The 20,446-nt window shown below is 34.0% G+C and overlaps 1 protein-coding gene across 1 annotated transcript in view; it reads left to right on the forward strand.

Moving 5' to 3' along the window:
- ROBO2 (roundabout guidance receptor 2) overlaps positions 1 to 20,446 on the forward strand; it is a 578,830-nt gene that overhangs the window by 540,796 nt on the left and 17,588 nt on the right. Inside the window, 3 exon segments of the mRNA XM_079154971.1 lie at positions 1,859 to 2,015; positions 10,306 to 10,566; positions 14,206 to 14,411. Of these exon segments, the coding sequence (XP_079011097.1) occupies positions 1,859 to 2,015; positions 10,306 to 10,566; positions 14,206 to 14,411 (624 nt within the window).

The following is a 20,446-nucleotide window of genomic DNA, read 5'->3' on the forward strand; positions in this document are numbered from 1 at the left end:
GACCTTCGTGTTTGGTGGGTTAAGGAAATGAGGGGTTGAGGTTCATTTACCTTAAAGACAAAAATTACAGACTTATAACTGAACAAGCCTATTATTTCTATTCTGAATGTGAGGCTATTTCTGATGAGTAAGATTTTAGAAAACAATTGAAGATGGGTTTGCTATGAGAAAGAGAAGACACGAGAAAACAATTGTGATTTTTGTCATTTATTGAGCATTCTGTATATCTGAGCATTTCATATACATTATCTCTTATAATCCTTGTGACAACTCAAAGAAGTAGTAACTTTTGCATGCCTATAATCCCAGCAACTCAGAAGGATGAGGCAGGAGGATCACAGGTTTGAGGCCAGCCCCAGTAACTTAGCAAGGTCTTAAGCAACTTAGCAAGAACTTGTCTCAAAATGAAAATTGAAAGGACTGGGGATGTAGCTCAGTGGTAAAGCATTCCTGGGTTCAAACCCAAGTACCAAAAAAATAGAGTAACTTCAGAATTCTTTTACATGTATATAAATTAAGACTATACATTTTGAGTAAGTGAGGAGATAAACTTCAAACCCAGAAATTAGACTCTTACACCTAAACAGAGGATACTTGCTTTCCTTCCTCTTAATATCTTCTCTCCTATCAAAGATTGGAAGTGAGAGGAAGCTGAAAACACTTTGTAGGGATCTTCTTTTAAATATGTATGTGTGCTATGTGAAAAACAGACACAACTCAGTAATTAGCTGTAGTATCTATGTCTAGTTTAAGACTTTTATCACTTTCTGGCACTCAAATATGTTATTATCAAATTGCATAGTCTGATTCAGGAATTATAGAAGAAAGAGGATGAACTGACTTCTAGTGAGAGTTAAATGACTAGATAGCCCTGCTACAAATATCCTATGCTTAAGACTTAGCTGTAGGTCGAGGTGGGAGTTTTGGAAGTTACTGAGTTGCCCCTGAAACATCCTTTACATTTTGTTCAAGAAATATTCATTCCTGCATCCAACTGAGGTCCATTTTTTTATGAAAAAAGCTTTGTTTACTTGATTTTGCAAGATTAAAAAGTACAGCACTATGCAGATGATGAATTTTGTTTTTATGCTTCATTAAGTACCACGTAATCCCAGATATAGCTCATACACTCTTCACTTATGCTCTTTTCATATTTGTGCATGAATTCATTCATGTAACAAATAGTACTGAAACTGATTACTATATTATCATTAATTTTTCTTCCTTCTTGAATTTATGAAATGTGATAGTTAAAACAGCTGGGAACTGTTCTTACTATATGCAAAAGTAATTGTTCCATTTATTTGTCAAAAAGTCTATGAAATGTATCATTGTGAGAGATTTACAGGTATTCTCCAGATTGTACTTGATTGCTTTTTATCAGTGACTTTTGAGAGAAAAATGTTACTCTCTTGGATTAATTAAATTGAGTAAATTCTAATGGAAAGTTTAGCCTGTATCCTTAGACACTGCATTTTCCACTGAGAGAGATTATGCAAAAGAGCATTTTAAATGCACTAAAATCTGACATTTAAAAGAATTTGTTATGGACCATTATTTTGTCTAACAATGAAAACGTGGAGGCAGCAGACGTGAATAAATCAATAAATGTTCTTTTGATACAGCAGCCATGTTTCTGGTTTATTCAGCTCTGCAGTTAATGCAATGGGAAAGAAACAATATCATTCTGAGTGATTTATAAAAATGTTTGTCTGATTATATCATTTCATTGTTTATAGCTTTTACCATCTCTAACATAGTAATTCTGGTGTTTTGAAAACAAATACATCTTTCCATCTGATATTGTCTGTTTGTTCTGATATTCATCATCTCTGAATAAATGCATTATTATTTCCAGGTGGGAAAGGCGGAAAAAAGAAGAAAAATAAAAACTCCTCTAAACCACAGAAAAACAATGGATCGACCTGGGCCAATGTCCCTCTACCTCCTCCCCCAGTCCAGCCCCTTCCTGGTACAGAGTTGGAACACTATGCAGTGGAACAGCAAGAGAATGGGTAAACGTATTTTATTTACCAACAAAATGGCCCAGGCTGCATTCCGCTCTCTATTGTTCCCTTTTGCCCTGTGTTCTTGGTTCTTTGCTGCCCTTCCACCCTGTTCATTACATTTTCCCTCTTTCCTGTTTGCACTGTCTGTGTATTTTTAACTGATAAACACAAAACGGCACATATTGAGGACTGTGAATCCTTGGCCCTTGAGTGCCTCAGATTGTCTGCAATCATGATAATGCAGCCTACATTTATAATATTGCTTGTTAGTTTGAAAGCAAGTACCCACAGTTCTGTGAACTAAAGAGCCACTCCTGAGAAGGGCTGAAAAGGGAATTAAAATAACCTTCTTCATCATCCCTTGCAGTTCTCTAATGACTTGATGTCTGGCCATAGCAGGGCGCCACGGTAGAGCGCCATCACAATGGGATAATTGTAGGGACCTGGCCAGTGGGTAGAACTTTAATCATCAGCTGTGATGGGAATTTAGGGGCAGGAACAATAAAAGAGGTTCAAGCCAATGCACACTCTGTAACAAAACCTTTTTAAGTTAGAAAATTTCCTTTGAGGACCTTTAAATGTGACCAGTTTTCTTATTCTTCACAAACATCTAACAAGAGTTAGTTTCCTCTGTTAGCTTAAGTGTTAATTGATTTTGAACACAGACACAGATAATTTTTTATTTGAAAGAAAAAAAAACAAGTCAAAAGAAATGTGCTTAGTCTCTTTTTCTGTATGAATAAATGCTGTGTCTTCTTTATAATTTCTAGGTCACTATTCATTTTGACTGGACCTTTATGTAACCTAAAAATAGAGAATACAGGCAGTTTTTCTTTGCATAAATTTTCTCAGAACTATGTACATATTAAACATGTCAGTTTATTTGAATGGTAGATTTAGGTCTTGGTTCAAATAAATATCACATGTATATGCTTATCATTTTTTTCTATCTTTTCTTTTTATATGACTGCTATCTCTGAGGTTTCCAGATTACTTTTCATACCTCTGCCTTCCTATTGTCATGTGTTTTGGGTCTTTTCAAAAATATTATTTGCCTTTGTGTATGTTTTATGTATTTTAAACACACACACACACACAGTATCTATACATGCACATGCACACAAATATACCACACACATACACATTCATCACATGTATTTTTTCTTCTTTCTCTCCCTTTAAAGGACTTTATTTCTATGGGACTGTAGTGCCCACATATATTCATATTGTTATTATTTATACTTTTATAAAAATGTTTACTTTTGAAATAGGCAGCTAACAGCACACTCTTTTTCTAACTTAAAAAATTAAAATTTTATATATGATCTTAATTTACATCAAGGTATAAATGTGTTAGTCTCACATGAGTTGTGAGCAAAGAAATAACAGAGCTATAGGGACTGAGGGCATAGTGGTGGAGCTCTTATCTAGCCTGTGTGGGGCCCTGGGTTCAATACCCAGCACTGCAAAAGAAAAGAAAAAGCAGACATATATGTTCCATAAGAAAAGATTATTACACAGGACTTAACAGTCTACATTTTTAAAGGGTATCATTGGAGAGTGAGGAAATGGAATTTAAAAGATGAATATGAAGAGAAAGTAGTGCCCTTAAAACTTCATAAGCATAAAATTGTGAACTCAGATCACACAAAAATTGTGGGTAATTTGAATTCTTTCTTTTTTTTCTTTTTCTGTTGAGTCTACTTGAAATATATATATATAACACAATACGGTCAGTTACCCATTGAAATAAAACTAATTGAATCAAAGTAAGTACTAAACTTATCACTTGATTTTTTTTAATCCAGCAGTAGAAATGGAAATACTAATTTGGCAATAAAGTAATACATGTTGTTGCAGACTTTTAGCTTTTAAAAAATTATTTTCAAAATATTAAGATATAAGGCATAAAATTATTTCTACTATGTGGGGATTTTAATTTATTTCAATATTCATCAAAAATGCATGATATTAAAATCCCTCTTTAAAGATATCTATAATATCAACTTGATTTTAAATAGGTAAAGTGCATATGTTGAACACATATATGTGTGTGTATACATATATGTGTGTGTATATATTTATATATTCTTTACATTTTGGTGCTTTCTAGTGTATAAGTTTCACAGTACCAAAAAGGAAATATTATTAGACACATGTTGTATCCTGCTATTCATGAAATTAACATTGACCAGTTCACAGAAGAGATCATCTATAGAATCTTTTAATAATTTAATTTGAAAAATTTATAGTTCAGGCTTGAGGTTTTCTTAATACACATAGTACAGAAACTTTAGAATTGACTTTTTGCTTTTGATAGTTTTTATTTCTATCCATTAAGGATTCTGCAGTTGTACTACTTACCGTGCTATATGGATTATAACATTGTTATTTTTAACATCATAACAGAGAATTTAATCCACTTACTTTTTTTCAGAATATAATAAGTGTTAAGCATAGTAATTGGAAGAGAAACGGGAGAGACTATACAAATATACAATTAATAGGAAAACCTGACCTTGACCCACAAGGCTAGATAGAACACTGTAGCTAATAACTCCCTTCCCAACTCATACCAGTCTCCATCTCCATCTCTCTCTTTGTCTCTCTCTCTCTCTCTCATACACATACAGTTTTGTACAAAGAGCCCTTGGGGAATGATATGTACAAAATAACAATTGGCCTACCCAAGGGGTAATCACAGATGCCAGATGAGCAGGTAAGTCTGGGATAAGCTTATAGCGGGAGTACATTACCGTGAATCTTCAATCGTTTCATCATAAAGAACACTATCAAGTTGGGTGACTATTGGATGCCAGATGTGGAGCAAAAAATGAGGACAAAGGAGAATAAGAAATAAGTCTCTAACCTAATATAGCCAATGTGCTAAAAATACATTGTTAACCAACAGCTGTATCAAAACAGTAGCAAAGTCACCCACCGTTTGGACAAATGGACAGAAATTTCTTTGGGGAAAGACAAAAATATAAAATGAAATTAATAAAATGTATGTTGAGCATATGAAAGTAGAAATAGGCCACTGGTCTTCCTTTGGATACCCTGCCCTATTCTAGTTAGGAGTATTTGCTTTTCTCTTAGTCTTCACTATTAAGTACCCTCCCCATTCATGCCCCACCCCCACAGCACTGCATTTTAATTGTTTGTATGCATACTTCATTAATTGGTGCATTCTATATGCTGTTTCCTGAGCTTTAAACCTGCATGGTGTAGGAGAACATCTGACATGGAGTCTTAAGGTTCATCGTGAATACTTCATGCCATAGAAAAAGTCTGATTTTTCAGTACAGATGGTGGATTGGCAGACATGACACTGGGGGTGGATTACATGCCAGGATATTAGAGCAAAATAGCTGATATGAAAATGCTAAAGCAGTAAAATAAGGGGATAACAATGGGTAGGTGAGAAAGGGGTAGTTTCAGGTGATGTACCTAGCTTTTAAAAAAAAAGGTGATCTGGAAAATATAGTCTTTAGTTTTTGTTATAATTTTTAATATTATTTCTCAGTGTTTATAAAACAGCCATTTTCTTTCTAAGCATTTCATGGAACAATTTTTCCTCACAATATTAAATGTCAAAAGTTATCAAAGCTTAGTTCAAATAATAAAATATTTCATTGTTAATTCAGTCATATAGTAACAATGGTAAATGTTTTCACTCATCAATGTGTTTCCTTGGTTAGACAAAATTGTGTTAAAATGTACTAGTTCTTAGCTATAAATATAACACATTTTATTATAGTCATGATGCTAGGAAAGTTGAATAGTAATTAAATGTGAAACTGGTACTTTGCTTTGTTATTGCAATTAGAGATTGGCAAGCTTTTGTTAGTGTTGAACTTTATTGTATTTTTATTAGTAATTTGATATTTGTATTTGGCCTTTAACAAGTTAGTTCACATGTGGCATCGATCTGCCGTCATCTTTAGCATTATTCATCAGGCACGACAGATAATATGATGTCTCACACTTCACTGACAGAATGTCAAAGAACAAGCACTTTCCTAGGAAAGGTTGGCCAGGAGAACTTTGGTTTGACATTAGGAGAATTTTCTGTCATTCTAATGTTATACAAGAAAAAGATGAAATTCTATCTCTCAAGATGTAGACCTGTAAAATATAAAGGACACTACCAAAGCAAAGGTACATTTTTATAAACTTCAGACACATCTGTTGCCTTTTCTTCCTTCCTTAGTAGCTGCATGAAGCCTAAGTTACCTGTTCCTTTGGAATGGCAAGACTTGAATATTTCAGAGATGATAAGCAATTCTTCACCATTATTATTTGCACTGTATCCCAGTTTCTCTTCCTCTATTCTTTCATATTTTTCTCCCACTTTGGATATTTTTTTCCTCTTTTTCCATTTATCTAATTTTGGTAAAAGTCACTTTGAACCTATGAACTTTTCTCAGCTTTGCTTATACTGCATGATACAGGGTCAGTTTACTACTGTTCTAGATTATCTTTGAGAAAAGACGGAAAAGTTAGTGATGAAATTTATCTTATGTTAACAGAATAGATGATGAAATATGTTTTAGTCCTTTAATGCACTATGCAGTGCATTTACATAGTATCAAAAATAATGTTTTAATGGTTAGATATTCCTCTGCATATTATTTGAACAATAAAAATGATTCTAATACAACTTACTACCATTTTTTTCTGTTACCTTAACACATGTGATGCCGATAAACACTTTTTCTTTCCCTTACATTCTCTTTGTGTTTTCATTCCATAGGTATATCTCTATTAGATTATTGGAAGTGAGAACAGTTTATTATTTATGGAGTGCACAAATTTTAAGAGATAACTTGCTATTTTCATTTGAAAGATCAAGCATGTAGTTTTTTTATTTGAAAGTATAATATATCTGGGAATAAGTCAATGTAAGTAAAGAAAGTGCAACTATGATTTGCTGGCACAAAAATAAAGGTGCTCTTTTATACTGAGTTTTTCAGAGTAAATCTAATTTTCACTATTGATGAAGTGCAACAGCATGCACATTCCATACTAAAAATGGGCAATTATTTTACGATTAGCTTTCTTATAGATATTTTTGCTTGACTTAATAATATGACATTTAAAGTTAGATAATAAGAAAATAAACCTAAGCATTTTTATAAATTAAGCAATTTGTGTGTTTTCATTTCAAATCAAAGATTATGCTTATAACCTACTATTTTTAGGGTATCATGATATTAGGGATAGCCAAACAAGAATAGTTCAATGTAGTAACTCTAAGGTAGCTTAAATCTACTTGAGAAAAAATACCATAAATATGTGAAAGGTAAACACTAAAATAAATAGTTAAAAAAATCCAACATTCAAAAGAACATTAGATTGTGCATAATTGATTTTCAAATAAATGTGGAAAAATTTTATCAGCACCAGTTGAGAAGAGTAATGTAACTGGGGGGTTGACCTTATCAAAGAAATCTTTATAAAGATATGGGTTTTCACCTGTAGCTTGAGAATTTACCAGACTAAGATAGGTAAAATTAGAGGCATCTAGTTTATTTGAAAATAAGTTCAATTCTATAAACAAACGTACCAGAATAGAAAAGTACATAGACAAGAGGAGACAACCAATTTAGTTTGAGCAGAAGATTCTTGTTGAGAAACTGTAAAACCAACCTAAAGGTAGATTAAAGCTTAACATGTTCAATGAATAGAATAGATAAGATAAATAAAATTGGTAGACCATCATCATAGTTTTATAGAAAAGAATGTAAGTGGTGCTCTGCTTTATCTATGGCCATTTTTTCTTTCTTTCTTTCTTTGCAAGATCTTGCCACTTAGGGAACTATCTGAATTGTTCCAATACCATTTCCCTTCTTCTGGGCTTCCACATGTGTCACTTAAAATATTCCTTTTGCTAGTGGTCAGTGTAGCCTTGTCCCACTCCCAAATAATATTAGGCCTTCCAATCAACTCCAATAGTATCCTGTGTTTTTAATTATTTACTGAATTATCAATCTGCTAAATTGTCTGCTGTATGAAATAAAGTCAGGACTCTAACACATAATTGTTCAGGGAAAAGGATGATAAATTCAGGGTTAATTTAAAAAGAGATTTTATTTTTTAGATCAATTTTCAGTTCACAAGAAAATTAAATAAAGCATACAGAGATTTATTCCAGCTTTCACACATGAATTAACTCCCTATCTTCTCTCACTGAATTGGTACACTTGTTCCTGCATTGGCATGCTATTATTACCCAGAGTCCATCATCTGACACAGGGTTTACTGTTCATGGGGTACATTCTGTGGTTTGGATAGATTCAATACATCTACTATTATTGAATCATACAAAATATTTTCACTGCTCTAAAATCTGCTGTGCTTTTTGCCTATCCATCCATTCCTCACTTCCCAGAGTCTGGCCCTACTGATGTTTTTAGTTTTCATGGTTTTATCATTTCTAGAATGTTCTGCAATTGGAATTATATACTCTATACTCTTTTTATATTGGTTTCTTTTACTTACCAAGGTTTTTTTAAGTTTTCTCCATGTCATTTTATGATTTATGATTTTAAGCATTGAATAATATTCCATTGTCCAATGTGTCAGTTTATTTAACTTCTGGGGATATCATTTTTACTTCCAAATTTTGGCAATTATAAATAAACCTGTTATACACATCCATGTGCAGATATTTAAGATATATTCAGTTTTAAACAAAATACATGAAAAGTCAGTCAAGTGAAGACAATCTAGTCACTGGAAATGTATGAGTTACAGTTTATAAGAGATCAAGACTAGACATGCATAGTTTTGATATTCTAAATTTAGGTACTAGGCACTAGCAATGGATAACAGAGTTCTTGGACTTAAGGATCTCACAGAATAATAGGACAAAAGAGCCACAGAAACAGATAATCCCAATATATTATGGGAAGCACCACATTGTAGGTATTATGAAGTTCTATATGGAAAAGGGAGAGAAGGTTCAACAAAACTTAGCCACCTTTGAGGTGAGCAGGAACCCACAGGCAGATAGATAGATGATTTGAGAACAGTCATATGCAGACCCAGAGTTTAGAAAAAAATAGAAAGTAGGCTGATGTTGAGGAAATAGTGGGAAATAGATCTAGAATAATAGTCAATTGGGTAAGGGTCTTTTAGGCCAGCTAATGAGTTTGGACTTTTCTTATATTAGTTACGATTACTGAATAATTGTAAGTGTAAGTGTGATGTGAATTAACATCCTGTTGCTTGTATTAAAGACAGGGTAGAAAAGAAGATAAGTGTCTAAGAAAGCTATGGTTTTATAGAAGGGGACTGATCCATGATCATGAAAAAGGAGATGGAGGAGGCAGATTCAGGAGATATCTAAGATGTTGAATTAAGAAGATAATTAAGTCCAATATATTATTTATCTAATCCTTAAAAATCTTTAAAAAATATGTTAGGATCTATTTGATTTCTGAAAATATTAGGATTACAGAAAAGTTATAAGTAGAAATTATACTGATATTGTGTCACAACGAAAACTTTTTACTTAATTTTTCATATTCCTGGACCAGAATCTCTTTTTAAAATATCACTTGAACATGAAATCTAAATATTTAAAAGAATTGTATTCTTTGCACTTAAAATATGTCAATGTGGTTTATCGCATATTAAATGTTTTATGACAATAAAACAATTGATTTTTCTTTTTAAAATATATTTTGTAAGGCAAGGTTTTGAACTTCTGTTTTATGGTTTGAATTGAACTGTCAATGTAAGGGGAAGCTTTTGATTTTACTGAGAAAATTAAGAGAATTGAACTGATATTCAATATAATTCGTATCATGAAGTCTTAATGACTGGAATGTCTTACAGAAAGTCTGTCATAAATTTAGAATAAAAGCAAACAAAGTTCCCTAACACTTCTTATATGGTCAGTCAGCTTCATTGCTATATTCCGTTGGTGCATAAGGATAAATAAGAGAAGGAAGCAGTTAAGTCTATAAGCACTAAATTCATTAATTGTCTTTAATTAGCAATTTGGTGTTTCCACATGAGTAACTTTGTTGGGAAGTTATTGCCTTTTGTAACCATGGGGTAACAATTAGACAATAGGATCTTTAAAGAATAAATTGAGATACTGAGATAACAGTTGTAATTACAAGTTTAAATTAGGTGATTTACTATAGTAGCACCCACAATGTGATCAGGAGGAAATAAACTGAGAGAACATTTTAGACACCATGTGGTTGCTGTTTGTTGTCAGTTTAATCATGTTTTTCTGTGTGTGTCTATTAATGTACATTTTTTCCTCATCTAATTTCAGCTATGACAGTGATAGCTGGTGCCCACCATTACCAGTACAAACATACTTACACCAGGGTATGGAAGATGAACTGGAAGAAGATGACGATCGGGTTCCAACACCCCCTGTACGAGGCGTGGCTTCTTCTCCTGCTATCTCCTTTGGACAACAGTCCACTGCCACTCTTACTCCATCCCCACGGGAAGAGATGCAACCCATGCTGCAGGCTCACCTGGATGAGCTGACAAGAGCATATCAGTTTGATATAGCAAAACAAACATGGTAAATATCCTCACTGAGTCAAGGAATCCATGCTTTCTGCACGTGGAAATGTTCTTTTACATAAATTCATAAGACGTATTCATAAAACTATGCACATGGGGATAAAATTTTGCTTTGGTATACTCCTTAATCATTGAGGAAAAAGGAACTACTGCAGAGATGTTAAATAATTTGACCAAAGTCACATGGCTAGTTAGAGAGTGAGCTGGAGCAAGAATTCAGGTCTGTTGAAATTCAGGCTAAAGTGCTTTTTGGCTACACTGGAATCTTTTCTAATTTACAACCGATTTAGCTTCAATTAGCTTATCCTTGAACTCACTTTTAATGCCATAATGAAGGACTTCTTTTGGATTCTTCAAAGTGCCTATGATTAATTCTGCATGTGGTTGTGAATATGTAAATGCAAGCTTCTGCAAATCACTTATGGTCAGTGTCAGTTATTTAAAGACCCTCTCTGGGCAGAATTAAACAAATCGGAAAAATAGCAAATTTAGTAACACTAAATGCATTTACAAAAACACTGAGAATACATTAAAAACCCAGTTCTTTTTTTTTTTTTTTTAATTTCTTGGTACCAGGGATTGAACTCAGGGTCACTTAACCACTGAGCCACATCCTCAGTCATTTTTTTGGTTTTTATTTTGAGACAGGGTCTTGCTAAGTTGGTTAGGGCCTTGCTAAATTGCTGAGTCTGACTTTGAACTTGCAATCCTCCTGCCTCAACTTTATGAACCACTGGGATTACAGGCATGTATTATTGCACCGGGTTCTATAGTTCTATTTTTGTAATCATTAGAAAACTTTCATAAACTATAGATGAAATCCGTATAGGTATCCTGTTCAAATATGGTAGAAATGCAAAAGGAACCAACTCTCATAAATTTTATAAAGTTGATTACTTTTTCCATTTTTTTCTCTCAAATAGTGATATATAAACCTACACTCTTGAAAACAAAATCTCTGTGACATAACTTTGAATTATGTTCTCTTGATTTATACCCTGTGTTTGAAATCAAAGTGATTTTTTAAAAAGATAGTATTTTTTTTCTTTTTGTGGGAGGGTAGTTCTAGCAATTAGAATAAATTGAGTATGAGATAATTCTTATTCTCATTGTTAATAAACTATTTATTTTTAAAATATGGCTAACTATACATACAAAGAGATACTAAAACAGATATGTCACTTAAAGCTGTTATGAACGTGTTCTTTTCTTAGGATAAGTGGGTCTTGAATATTTTCCCATTTTTTTTTCTCAAAGATTAAAGACAGCATCCTGTTAAACATCATTATTTTATCATGTATAACTGTTTAAGATGAAGTCAGCTACTTAAAGAGTGATAGGATTCTTTTCAAGGTAACTATTGAAATCACATCTTTAAGTTATTTGAAGCAGAGACTTTGGCTCAGGGTTTCTCAAATTGGCTTGTATTTTGAAATCATATGGGCAACTTTAGAATATATGGATACCTAAGTCCCACCTCCAGACAGATTCTGATTCTATGATCTGAGCTTTAACTGAGGATAATCTAGGTTGGGGCAGGTACCATGAAGGTTAACCTGCTTCCATCTGTATAACCATAGGCTACCTGATTGACACTTACATGCTGTAGTTACTGGGTTTAAAATAATGTCAAAAATAGCAATTATCTCATGTATGAAATTAAAGGGCGGTCCCAGACCACTCTCATTTCTGATAGCAAATACAAATATCAGGGTTCCCAAGACCACACTGAAGTTGAAGAATTCATTATAAGATGTAGAGACATGTTTGAGTAGCCCTAGGATGGCGGCTGGCGTTAGGCCAAGAGGTGGAGCATAATTAGTGTTAATCCGGCGTGATCTCTCATGACCTTTTACCTGATTAGTCAATGTCTCCTCTGCACTAGTGGTCAACGGATGTTCCTCATTCTTTCTTGATTGGTACCATGGCGCATGCTCCAATCGTGCTGCTTTATCCTAAGCTGATTGGCTGCCTTGGTGTATATAAGACATTCTCTTCACCTGGGAGGAGATCGCATAAGCGGGACTAAGCACACACCACTAGATCACAGGACGGAGGACTAAGAACACTCCTCTAGATCGCAGGTCGCAGATCGCAGAATGAAGGACTGTAGTATGTGGGATGCACCACTAAGAACCACCTCTGATAGCACACACCTCTAGCACGCACCTCTAGGTCGCAGGATGCAGGACTCACCTCTAAGAAGAAGCAGCAGAAGTCTAAGAAGCAGACCTCTAAGAAATAGCTTCTCTGAAAGCGTAGTACCTCTAAGCAAAGCCTCCCTTCCTCTAAGCAAGCCTCTCTTCCTCTATAAACTAGCGAACAAGTAAGCAAGCAACAAAGCAGCCTAGAAAAAGATAATAGAAGTAGTTCATTCCCAGTCCACCTCCGATTCCTTCCCGCCGGATTGTTGCTGGGGGCAGCAACAACAAGAATTCATAGAACTCAACTGAAATCTATTATTCTCAAAGTTACAGTCTACAGCAGTAAAACAAATATAGATTAAAATCAGCATGGAGAAGAGTTGTGAGGCAGGGTTCAGAAAAGTTCCAAAGCAGGGCTTCTAGTTGTCTTCTTCCAGTTGGAGACGAGGACAGCATTGCTTCCCTGCAGTGTGACCATACACAGAGAATAAAGCCAGCCGTGGAAGTGACTATGAAATAACCTTGTAACTTTCATTCAAAAGATAACAGTAAAAGAGCATAGCACTTATTCTATAATCTCCCTGAAACAGAAGTGATCTTTAGAATACTTTTGTATTACAGCAATGAAAAGATTCATTATGTTAAAACTTATACTACATTTGCTCTTAAATGACAGTAAGAAATAACATTGCAGTATTTTTGGTTAGCATTTTGTAGATGTCCACCTGCACATTTAGTTAGCTACCTGATTGAATAAATTTAAGTTTTACTTGAATATGTTTCAATAGTGGGCTGGTCATACATTCTATTTATCTAATGAAGATTAAAATTAAAATTATTTACTCATTGCAAAGGGTTTATTTAGCACATCTTGTGTTCTAAACACAGAATTCTAGGAAGAATTGTTTCTGCCTTGGAGGAGGTCAGGACTTTGGTGACTGAGATAGATAGAGCAGGAGGTAGTTACCCTAACCTGGGAAGATGAAAATACCACTCAGCTTGCTTTGAGGGGGTCATACAAAAGAAATCCTTCTACAGCCAAAAATGTGCTGAAGGTGGGGGAGAAGGAGGTGTTATGCCTTCAAGTGACATCTTCTTAAGTGCTAGCGGGCTGCATGGGTGGGTTACACATAAATTGGAAACAAAATAATTATATATATTTTTTGAAAAGGTCAACTTTAAATAGTTTTGTGACAAGTATTCCCATTCTGTTTTTGATGACTTATTTATACAAAATAGTCTCTATTCTCAGTGCATCACTCTATATGTTTATATCACTAGAATAATTTTCTTAATTTATGTGGTTGTTGGTAAGGCACATACCCAGAGACCCATTGTCTCTATTGAAGTGTAAACTCAAAACTGATTAAAGGAAAAGAACAATACAGTTACCCATAGCATGTCATTTAATTCTTATTACACTATTTTTGAATGTTAATGAACTGCTTTCCCCCCGCCTTTTTTTTTTTTTTTTTTTTCCATTTGAATTCTAGGCACATTCAAAGCAATAATCAACCTCCTCAGCCCCCAGTTCCACCATTAGGTTACGTGTCCGGAGCCTTGATTTCTGATTTGGAAACAGATGTTCCAGATGATGATGCTGACGATGAAGAGGAAGCTTTAGAAATTCCCAGGCCCCTGAGAGCACTAGACCAGACACCTGGATCCAGTATGGACAATCTAGACAGCTCTGTGACAGGTAATGGAACTGATTTAATATGAATAACTGAACTATTTGCAATATTGAAATGCATCAAAAATCGAGTACTTTCTTATGTAAGATTTATTCCACTCCATCTATTTCTGTAACATTTTAAATATGGTAATGTTAAACACAAAATTCAAAAAGGATTTGGAACTACTTTTGCTTTGCTGCAAAAATGATAAGAAAATTCATGAATTTTAAAAAGCTTTAAAGACATGAAAGAAAACTCAATTATAGCCATGGCTTTCATGAAAAGTTCACTGTGCTAGGGAACCAAGTCTATTACATAAAAAAAAAAAAAAAAACCTTGACTTTTAGAAATGATATATTTTGTATATCAGGAGGAACATACAAAATGAATGCAATCTTAAAATGCTTCTTGATATTTTATTCTGTAAAACCATTCACTGATGAAAATAAGCACATCTTCAGAATAAGACTCTTTGGTTGCACAAAGTATTATTTTTAGAGTGGAAAATGTATAGTGAGATAAGTCATATATTTATGCATTTCATAGTGCAGAATCCAATAATTGAGCCTCTTGCAAGAAGTATATTTATTTTGACTATTTTCTCCGTTTGGCTTCTTCTTGCCTTGTTCACCAAGAGAAAGATTTCAGTTGGTACCCTCCTCTGAGATCCCAGGATTGATGTGTAACCTATGTCCAAGAAATTTCAATTGGAAATTTTTAAATCCTAATATGTATACAATGAATATGGAGAAAAGTAAAAATTCAGTATTTCTATTCACATAGTTAAATATTCTTTGATATACACAAAAAATGCCTCTTATATAACTATGTAGACATAGCTGCTCCAAAGTAAATCTGATCTTTGCATTTCTTTGGGTTTTCTTGGAAAACTACACATATCTGTATTTACCCTGATGGCAACTTTTATCCTAAAAAGTATTTTATCACAGTCTTAATTTCCTTTTAATCCAATAGCTTCCCAATTCTGCAGATTCTGTGTTCCATGTTAGTTCTGCAAACACTGATGGAAAACTGGTTTAATGCTCAGGAAGCATAAGGGCCTGAACTTTTCCTCTGCATCCCTCCTTGAATTAGGCAGTGTGTGATGCATGGGCCCACTTTTCAGTTTCTCTTCTTGCTTGATGGCTGGTCATCTTCCCATGCTAATTAAGATTTAAAAACTACAGATATACTGCTGTGATTTGAAACCCTGATCCAACTGAAGGTGACAGAGCAAAAGTTAAAATCTTTGAATGTAGAGAGCTGACTTATTAGTGCACTATTATGTTAAGCCTCTTTGCCTGAATTTCTAACATAATCTCCTTTAGGGTAAAATTCTGCATATTTTTGCATATTTTACTAATGATACTAAACTCTTTTTTCCATTAGGAATGCAATAAAAAAATTGCAATAATGATGAAAATAAGTCAGCTTTGCTGATGTAGTTCTTTAATTAAATATTATGAGGACAAAGACGATGTGTATCTGTAAATTGGGAGAATATCTTTCCGCATTTTCACATGCTAACCTGTTAGGATGTATAATGTGACTGCCGTTAGGATGTCAAGTTGGATGTCTCAAGTAGCCTGCATTTCTCCTATCGGTAATGTTCATTCCAGATGAAGCTCTTATTGCTAAGAAAAGAAAGTCCGTTTTCCTACTTGAATTCACCGCTTAATTACTGCTGAATATAGAAACCTTAGGGTGTTTAGGTATGAATTCCACAATGAATTTATCCTATGAATAATACATCTCCTTAGCAGAAGTTGCACTTTAAAGCAGCCAAATAAGAACCCCGCTCCCCACAACACACTTTTTTTTTCTTTCCATGTACTGATAACTTTGAGGAGAAAGTTGGTCAAAGATTTTATTTGCCTTCTAGGGTGTCTGTGTGTGTGTATGTGTATGTGTGTGTGTGTATGTGTGTGTGTGTAGGGTGTATGAATGAATATATCTAGATGTTTGCATAGGGTATATGAATGAATATACCTCTGTGTTGGTGTGAATGCAGGGGTTGTGAGTGTATTGGTGTGTGTGTGCATGTAGAGGGAGTGTGAGTGAATGAGTATTAATGTGTGTGAGAACATGTAAGATTGGAAGCGTATATAGAGAGTGTGAGTGTGCATAGGGATGTGTGAATCTTCATAGGCATGTATTAGTGTGTGCACATGTATGTAGAGAGAATAATGGTGTACATGTGTGAGAGTAAGACAAGGTTGAGTGTGTGTGGATGTGTGTGTTTATACAGGGAGTGAGTGTATATACAGGTGTGCGAGAGAGCAAATAGGATGTGCCCATGTGATAGGGATGTGTATGCTCACATATCTGCACTATGGATGGGTGTGTGGGGAGAGAGCTCAGGTGGATGTATATGTGGACCAGTTGTTATCAAAACCAACATGCTAATGAATATTGTCCTAATGATGTTCTTATGTTTTGTTCAGATACTTAAGTTTAATTTAATGGTGCTAATTAAGGTAGTCCATAAAACAGGCACTCCTTCAATTGGCTTTGGAGACTGGACAATGGTAAGTGCCTACAGAGAGGATTCTGAACTTACCATCAGTTACTTAGAGTTTTAAACTCATTTAGGTGTAAATTAGTCTTTTTTTTTTTTCAACTACAATTCCCTGGTTGATATTGTCATTTTCATGGAGCTAATGACCATTTTTATTAAATAGAACTAATAATTTCCATTCCTGGAGACTCTGAAGCTAACCAGAATGATACTTCAGTGGTAACACTGGGTGGGCTGAAAACCTGTATGTAATTACACATTTTACTTGGTTGAATTGTACTCCTAGCTGCCAGTTTAGGAAGTACTGGCAGTTAAGTATACAGAGCTTTATTCTGTAAAAATATATGCACACCAACTCCAAATATTTTCATAATAAGTAGATAATTTGTAATTGGCTACTTAAATTTTGCAATGCTCATTCAGGAATGAAAAAGAGCAAAAAGCAAAGAATATCAGTAGTTCCACATCAGTAATGGGAAATATGTATTTGTAGGCCTATTATTTTTTGTATTTATTCCTCAAACATTTATTTTAAGCATGTTATTTCTAATCACGTCAGTAGGAATTTAGATTCAATAACAACAAAAACAACAACAATAATAATGTAGCAAACAGTCCCCAGTAGGTACAAAATACCTTCTAAGTAGTGGCCTGTTTTTCCTGTGACCTGCTGAACTAAGAACGGACTCACAGTTTAAAGTGTTGTAAGGAAACAAGAAATAAGCAAGAAAACAGAAATGAAGAATTCATGACAGATGGTAAGGCCCAAATTATTTAGTTTCTTACATTTTGTAGAAAGAGCTCCCTGCCCTGTTCTAAAGTTTTACCATCTACTAACTCATTTAATCCTCACAACCCTATTATTATTGTTGTTCTTATTTTATAGATAAAGAAATTGAGTCACAGAGGGATTTAAATCCTTTTCAAGGTTACCCACAAGATAAGTAGCAGAAGAATGAAGAAAATCAATCAGTCTTACTCTAAAGATAAATTACCATGATCTCTACCCTAGAAATGTCCAGTTTATTCTAATCCCAAGAATTAGCATACTGAAGAGGAAAATAATGTTCTGGACTTTCACTTAATAAGTGCATCTTTTTTGATGTGTGTGTGAATGTGTGTGTGTGTGTGTGTGTGTGTACAAAGGACTAAATATGTATTTATAAAAATACAACATGTAATTTTATTCCTGGAAATATTAACCCTTTCCCACAGTGCACTTAATCAAGATCAAAATATTAAATTTTGATATGACTTTTATTATTTACTTTTCTCATGTTTAACTTTGTATGCAGTTACCTTATACTAATAAAATTCAGATCCATCAGCTCTTTTGGAGGGAATCTCAGTTTTATAATTTTGATTTTGACCTGTCCTTCTAATGTGTACCTATCTGGTTGTAATAAAGTACAAAATTATTTTTATTTTATGCCATCACACTCCGTCTGGGCTAGAAAATAACCATGTAGAACCATTTTAGTCTTGGGAAATATGGACTGATTCTTCATCGGTGTTCAACCTGTCATCTTAGGTCTTTGGGTACCAGGGAGGGGCAAAGCTTCAGCATTTCTTTCTCAGACTTCCTTGGTGGAACTCAAGGGTCAGTGTTTCCTGAATTTAATAACACCACCATGAAAACAGACACCAAAGGCAAGAGGAGAGAGGGAGAGGACAGTGTCCTGAACATGTAATCAAGATTCTAATCACCTCACTGATGACAAAAAGTAAGACCCAGATTGAGTGTTGTACAGTGAAATGAATAAAAATTTCCTTGTCTGTTGAATTGCACATAAATACTTCAGCTGAAAGGGAACCGTGGCCCTATATTTTCCATTTTATATCTTTGGAGGTTTTTACAGGAACTCCCAAACCAGATCAGTATGAAAACAATAAAACCTGGCAGCCTCAGCATCTGACCTGAGCACACAACTTTTGCTTCCTTGGACCCTGGAAATTTTGATCTGAAACTTTGCTTCTGCTACAAGAACTTAATAACTTGAGTATTAAGGCAAACTTCAAGAATAATGCTAAAAATAATAAAATAATTTTCTGATATCTTTAAAAAGAAATTTTATGTATACTTTGTATGGATAAAAAGATGAATATTTTATACACGATTTTTATCTGTGAAACAAGTTAACAAGTGTCGTATGTCCTAAGTAAGAGATTTTTTTTTTAATTGCTTATTTTGCTTTTCCTATATAACACATCTCTCTCTCTCTCTCTCTGGAATATTGGTGGGATTGTTGCATATTCAATATATTTGAGTGAAAAAGAATTTCTAGAGACTAGATATGTTTTTATACCTTCAGACAAAGATCAATATTTGGATTGATTTGAACAAAGACATTTAGAATTGAAGATTTTACTTAGCAGGTAGTTAGACAAATAGAACTTCATAGGGAGAGTTCTTGGATTAAATATTGGCTAGAAAAATGGGGGACCATTAGTTTTTGTATCTCATAAAAATGGTAATGCAACAATTAGCAGGGTCATATTAGAAAGCATAGACTTTACTCTAGCTTAATGGATCTAAGGATAAGCATTTATCAGCAAGGAAGGCTTTAGCATAAAACGACATGTAAATGAATTGATGACTGATCATAAATTAATTTTAGTGCTGAAGATGTAATAGAGACACAGCAAGATGCCACTTTATCATGGTATTTTATGCTCAGTAACATTTGAGCAACAACTTAATGTCCTGTGTGCACTTTTTCTTTAACAACTTGAATAAATTTGAGGTATTTTTTGACCTTTCAGTAATTTTAGAGCTAAGAAAATCAGAAAGATTGAGAACATGAACACAAATAAATTTAGCTATGTGACAGAAATTCCTTTTTCATTAAGTGTTTAAATATGTATTGATTATGTTTGGGGCTATAATGTGTCAAATGAATATGAATCACATGTAATTTGTATGAATCTCTGGCTGAACTGCTTTTACCTGGTGCTTTCATGTTTATGCTTACATTTACAAACAAAAAAGCAGTATCACAAAATGACTTCCTTTTTAATTTATGAGTTAATATTTTTGTTTTCTTCCAATTCTTGTCTCCTTTCTTCTCCTCCCCACCTCCTCCTCCTCAAGAACTCTTTCTTCTCCTCCTCCTTTACCTTCTCCTTTTCCCTCTTCTTTTTTATTTTTAAATAACTGTTTGCCTGAATCTTCAGATCATTCTTAATGTTTAAATCAAAAGTAAGAGGGAAAATGGTAATGACTGAGAGGTGAAATCAGTAAATGTTAAAAATTTTAACAATTTTATGGGAGGAACTTTAGCATACGTTATATGCCTCTTTATTCATACAATATGGTCAAACTGCTTTAAAACTATTCCCTATAAAGGTGCTAATTCTATGTATCTCACCCCCAATTCAGAGAAGATTGAAAATTAACAGAAAGGCAGAGAAATGGCAGAAAAGGAAATATCAATTTCTTTATGTCCCTTGCAAACTACTAAGGCAAACAACTCTACTAACTTCTCTCACTTGGGATCATGAGGGTTCTCATTGCCTAATTTGTCCAAATAGCTATGGTAT

This window comes from Sciurus vulgaris (genome assembly GCF_902686455.1).
Source record: "Sciurus vulgaris genome assembly, chromosome: 10".
Lineage (NCBI taxonomy): Eukaryota > Metazoa > Chordata > Mammalia > Rodentia > Sciuridae > Sciurus > Sciurus vulgaris.